The sequence below is a fragment of the Rattus rattus genome, chromosome 4 (genome assembly GCF_011064425.1).
Source record: "Rattus rattus isolate New Zealand chromosome 4, Rrattus_CSIRO_v1, whole genome shotgun sequence".
Taxonomy (NCBI): Eukaryota; Metazoa; Chordata; class Mammalia; order Rodentia; family Muridae; genus Rattus; species Rattus rattus.
In genome coordinates this window covers 70,339,350-70,345,515 of record NC_046157.1, presented here as the reverse complement: position 1 = coordinate 70,345,515, position 6,166 = coordinate 70,339,350, and the positions used below count along the sequence as shown (strand labels likewise).

The 6,166-nt window shown below is 37.0% G+C and overlaps 1 protein-coding gene across 1 annotated transcript; it reads left to right on the top strand.

Moving 5' to 3' along the window:
• Positions 1 to 3,008: 3,008 nt before the first annotated feature.
• Positions 3,009 to 3,941, top strand: LOC116898008 (olfactory receptor 183-like). Its single transcript, XM_032899404.1, has one exon. The coding sequence runs from the start codon at positions 3,012 to 3,014 to the stop codon at positions 3,939 to 3,941; it is 930 nt and encodes a 309-aa protein (XP_032755295.1). The 5' UTR covers positions 3,009 to 3,011.
• The last annotated feature ends 2,225 nt before the right edge of the window (positions 3,942 to 6,166 follow it).

The following is a 6,166-nucleotide window of genomic DNA, read 5'->3' as shown; positions in this document are numbered from 1 at the left end:
TCCTCTTTGCTTTTCTAAGTTTGACTTCCTTAGCTTCTCCAGAGCCCTGTGTCTTACAGTACTGGATAGATCAGGTAGCTGAGGTCACAGGATATTCTTCTAATATATGGCATCTCTTGGTCTCTTTCATCCCCAAATATCTTCAGTTTTCTGCCTCTACTGAAATTCTTCAGAAACAGTTTGTTTCTTGCTGTCTTTATTCTCCTCCTCCAATTTCAAATTCTTTGTGGATATGCAGACAGGATTTTCTTCAAAAACCATGGATATATCACTTATTCAGGTCACCAATGAGCTCCATTTTGCTAAATCTGCTGGCAGATTTTAATATTTGCCTGTGCAGTGCATCAGAGAAGAACACCCCTCCCCAGAAAGTCTTTCTCCACTGGGCTCTGGCACAAACCAAGAGTGCAGATTCTTCCTGTTCCCAACATTAGAGCACATTTTTCCACTCCCAGGCTATCTGTTCTCTGATGTGCTTTGAATTCCATCACATGAGAGAGCTGTTCCCATGAAAGCCACCAAAATCTTCACATTCTCTGCACTCAAGTAGCTCCACCAATTTCTTGTTCTACCAGAGCCTTTATTTTGGTGTTTGCACCCATCTTGGAGGGCTTTTGTTGTTTTATTTTTTGCTTATTTTGTTTTTCGAAGACTTGTGTTTTATTTATAACTATAAGTTTCAAATTTTGAGCCCCAAGTATGCTCATAGAATTTTTTTTCAGATTTAATTTGACTTTACTTTTACTTACTCACTTTACATACTCGTCAGTGCCCCTTCCAGTCACTCCCTCCCCAAATTTTAACCCTTCTTCCATTTCTCCTCTGAGGAGGTGCCCCACGCTGGGTATCCCCTCCACTCTGGAACTTCAATCTGTGCAAGACTAGGCATTTCCTCTTCCACTGAGGACAGACAAGTCCACCCAGCCAGAGAAGATATCCCAAGTACAGGCAACAGCTTTTGGGATAGCCCCCCACTTTAGAATTTTTGCTCAATATTTTTTTCTAGAATCTTTTGCTTCTTTTGCTTAATTTAAGGACCAAGGTTAGAATACTGAACAATTTACATAGAACAGCACTGAGGAAAAAGACTGAAAAATAAATACAAAGAGAGGAAAGCAAGGCAGTCAATGCACAAGCCCCAACCTTATCCCGGGGCTATATAAGTAAGAGCCCTCACTACTGCTGTTAGCTTGAGATGTCACCCATCAGCCAGACAAATGCCATTAGTGTGGTGCCACATACATTTGGTCGGTTCTTATAATTGTTGCCTTGCTTGTCTTTGAGATTCAGTTTCTTTGTCTTTGTCTCTCTGTATTTCTTAGTAAGATTTTCACAGCATGCATGTGTGGTTTGATTTGGAAAGCTTCGATTAACCCCCCTAATTTTCCTTCTAGGTATAGGAGGTGTGAGAAGGTGAGTTTGTAGCCTTTTGGGCTTCTTGAGTCAATAAAAGCCCCCAATTAGAAAATGTTCATGAATTAGAGACTAATTCTATGTGTCTATTGAATAAGTGAAATGTACCCACAATACAGGTTCTTTAACCTTTCAGTGTTCTCTCTTTTCCTCCACATATTTTTTTCTTACATTCTCTGTGGAGTAGGTTAACCATAACTCTGCTTCTTCCTTCTCTATTTGCACCAAGCCACTGCTTCATTTAGAGTTTAATAAAGACATAGAACTAACTATATTCCACTTGGATGTTGAGCAGACAATCTTTCCTGGAATTTTTTTTACTTGTTATTTTTCATTTTATCAAAAATATATTCTTTTTTCATATAATATACTCCAATTACAATTTCCCATCCCTCTATACCTCCCAGTTCCTCCCCACTTGTCCTCTCATTTGGAGCTACTCCTTTTCTGTATCTCCCAGAAAAGAACAGGCTTCTAAGAGATAACAAGAAACCACAAACTAAAATATGAGAAAACAAATCCTATTACATTGAAGTTGGACCAGACAAACCAACAGAGGGAAAAAGGCCAAGAGAAGGTAATGGAAGCAGAGACCCACTGATCACACATTCAGGAATCCTATAAACTGGGTCATAATACACAGGCAAAACAGTGCAGATCTATGGAGACCCTGTGCACGCTGCATCTGTCTCTCTGTGTTCATATGAGCTTTGCTCTTGCTGATTTAGAGGGCACTGTTCCTTGATTGCTAAGGTGAGAAATTTGATGGGGTAACCCCCTTTGGTGCTGTGTGTTACAGGCAATTCTCATTCTCTTTCATGGTCACTGATCTGACTGAATCAGTGATGTATGATCACTATGATTTACCTCGCTTCGTTTGATTCCACTTATACAACCAAATCTTAGTTATCACGTATACTGAAAGCTTTTGAACCTGTGTAATCATCACCCTATCAGGACACCTGCCTTCTAATGTGTGGACTAAGCAATACACTTATCTTGGCTTCAGCAAAGGTTTATATTAGAGAATATATTACTAATGCATTCTTGTAATTGACTTTATTGCTATACTCATTCTTAACCATGTATATTTTATATAAAATATCCTGTGGGACACTAATATGGTGAATTTGTTTGGCAATCTTTCAATAGTAGTTGTGTCTGGGTTAGGGTCCCTTACTCCAGCATTATTCTTGAAAGCATTGTTGTGCCCTGAAAATATTTATTTAAAGGTGTATCTGTAAAAATCATTCTGTATCATATGAATCCCCTTAGAAGTTAAATCCTAAGAGATAAAGTGCAAATCCCTTTATGAGACACTCAATGTAGTTTATACTTCAGTATATTCCAATAGCTTTATTCATCCACCACACACAGTCAAAATTTCCAGTGTCCATGTGCTTCTCAACTAATGTAATTGAAAAATTTGTTATTCTTGATTTCCAGTAGTCCTTCTGTTATAGAATTATACAGGTTATGAGGGGATTTTGATATATTGTTTCATTCCTATTAGTCCTTCAATATTCATGTAAATCTTTCCCAGTCACTACCTATCTTACATTCATCACATCTAATTTCAGGAGACACTCAATGACAGCATGGAAAAGAAGAATGAAACCCTATGGTCAGAGTTCATTCTCACAGGCCTTACATGCCAACCACAGTGGAAAACACCCCTGTTCCTAATGTTCTTGGTAATATACCTCATGACCATTGTGGGGAACCTTGGTCTGATCACTCTCATCTGGAATGACCCTCACCTTCATATCCCCATGTACTTATTTCTTAGTAACTTAGCCTTTGTGGATACTTGGTTATCATCCACAGTGACACCAAAGATGCTATTCAATCTTTTGGACAAGGGCAAGGTGATTTCTATTGCCGAATGCAAGACACAATTTTTTTCCTTTGCAATAAGTGTGACCACAGAATGTTTTCTCTTGGCAGCCATGGCTTATGATCGCTATGCAGCTATATGCAATCCTTTGCTTTATCCAGTAGTTATGACCAATAGATTATGCATTCGCTTACTGGCCTTGTCATTTTTAGGTGGCTTTCTTCATGCTGTGATTCATGAAAGCTTTTTCTCCAGATTAACCTTCTGTAATTCAAACATACTGTATCATATTTACTGTGATGCTATACCACTGTTAAAAATTTCCTGTACTGATCCTTCTTTAAATTATCTGATGATTTTCATTTTCTCTGGTTCAATACAAGTGTTTACCATTATGACTATTCTTACGTCTTACACATTTATTCTCTTTACAATTTTAAAAAAGAAGTCTGACAAGGGCATTAGGAAAGCTTTCTCTACCTGTGGAGCCCATTTCTTGTCTGTATCTTTATACTACGGGCCTCTTCTCTTCATGTATGTGCACCCCGCGTCTTCAGAAGTAGATGCTCAAGACATGATCCTCTCTTTGTTTTACACAGTTATAGTCCCTGTATTAAATCCAATGATCTACAGCCTCAGAAACAAGCAAGTCATAGATTCTCTGAAAAAAATGTTGAAAATAACGATTTAGATCTGATTAATATTGACTAATTTTATTAAAATTCACAATATTTTAGAGGCAAATGTGAATATTTTTCATTTAAATAACTTTGAAATTATAAATATTGGACAAGATTATTGAATTTCATTAAAATATACAATTATCTCTAATAAATTAATAGATATATGTATTCACTGTTCATATGCATACATGTTCTTATATCATGATCAAAGAAAAAGTTATTAACCAATTTACAATTTCATGTTATTATGCTCTCCATGTACCAAACATTATAACTATTTTATTTCTCTCAAAAACACATGAGTGTGATGCTTTAGAGATAAAATTATGTTAGTCAGCATGAAAGTCACGTTTCATTTACTCTATGTTATTGGCAGGTTTGTGTGGGAGTTCATAGAAGAAAACCTCAGGAATCCTGAGAGCCAAAAATATCTTTCATGATATATTTTATGTGAAAGGTGAATATTATTGCTAAAGAAATTTGGCTCATATATATCACACGTAAATGAGCAAATATTTGAACATAGTCAAAAGAATTAATGAAAAGACAGTCAAAGCTATATAGAGCCAACCAGTATGAAGATGGTCTTAGCTCATTACATTCTTGTATTAAGGCAAGAATTGATTTTTTTCTCTGAAAGCAATCCACAGGTGGACTCATTAAGTTCATTGAAGTACTAAATAAGATAAACTTAGAAAAAATAAATAAAAGTGGCACCAGAAGAAGGAAATACTTTCATTTTCCCTTAACAACTAAACAAAACCAAACACTGAGCTCACAAACCACACATTTGTTCACTTGCCTTGCACAGACAGATAGCTTGGAACAAAAAGTCCTTCAACTCAAATAGTGGTAAGAGAATTTGATGCCATAGCACCTTTTAGGGGTCTGGGAATAAAAATTCCTTGATATTAGTGATACTTTCTCCAGGATTTTTACATATAAGAAATGATCCACCTACAGATCTTAACTTACTATCCATCTATCCAAAATGGTGTTACACACATTTTCATACTGAAACTGATACTCTCATCCCTAAAAATCACACACACACACACACACACACACACACACACACACGTATGCATATGTGTGTATGTATCTATAATGTTTAGCAATGAAGAGAGGGTAAGCATGAGTGAGTGAGACAGACACAGACACACAGGCAAGTGAGAGATGTCAGTACATGGGAATCGGTTGGACAATCTGCAAAAAGTGAGAGATATTGGATCATTCAGTTCAAGATGAAATGTTTTCCTCAAACCCCTCCTCTCATGGTTCAGGAATCTATAAGAAGAAGAGGCAGAAGTTTGAAAGAGCCAGAGGTTACAGATGACTCCAGGAAGATAGTGTGTGCAACATACAAGAGATTTTATACATGAAATCACAGAGACAGTGGCAGTATGTACAAGACCTGCACAGGTTCAGGACAGGTGGGTTCCCAGCACTGAGAGGGGGAAGTTGACACTGAATAACACTCATAATCCAGAAGTTATGTGCAACTGATAAACTGGCAAAGGAATCTTCTCGTACAGAGTCTCGCTGGCTATACCAATCACATTCCAGGAGAGGCCCCATGCTCGAGTAGTTGTCCAATACCAAAGAAACTCAATGATATTTTTGAGGATGTTTCCCCCCATTTTTATTATTTAGACTTCTTTTGTGTTTTATTGCCCTTTGCTTGCAAGTTTGTAGATATAGCACCATTTCTTTAGGCACCATTTTATTGCTCTTTCTTTCTTTCTTTCTTTCTTTCTTTCTTTCTTTCTTTCTTTCTTTTTTTCTTCTTTCTTTTTTTCTTTCTTCTTTCTTTCTTTCTTTCTTTCTTCTTCCTTCCTTTCTCTCTTTCTTTCTTGTTTCTTTCTTTCTTCCATCTTTTTTTCATTATTTATTTTTACACTCTAGATTATACCCTCCTTCTGGTCCACACCAACTGTTTCATATCCCAAACCTCCTTCCCCAACACCCACCCCACTTCCCACAAGGATGTCTCTACCCCACCAATCCCACCAGACCCCTATTTTATTTATTTCTTTTCCACTAGTTTTCATTGGAGTCTCACTGGATATATAAAGTATAATCCAGGCCAAGCCTCATGCCCAGCAGTAGTTGACCAACACAAAAGGAACCCAAATGGTATTTTTATGGACTTTTTGTTTTCTTTTTTGCTTTATTTAGGCATATTTGGGTCTTACCGGTTTTTGTTGCTGTTTGTTTGTTTGGTTGGTTTGAT

What these genes read in the sequence shown, in the direction of transcription:
- LOC116898008 (XM_032899404.1), top strand. Translation starts at nt 3,012, where the DNA reads ATGGAAAAGAAGAATGAAACCCTATGGTCAGAGTTCATTCTCACAGGC.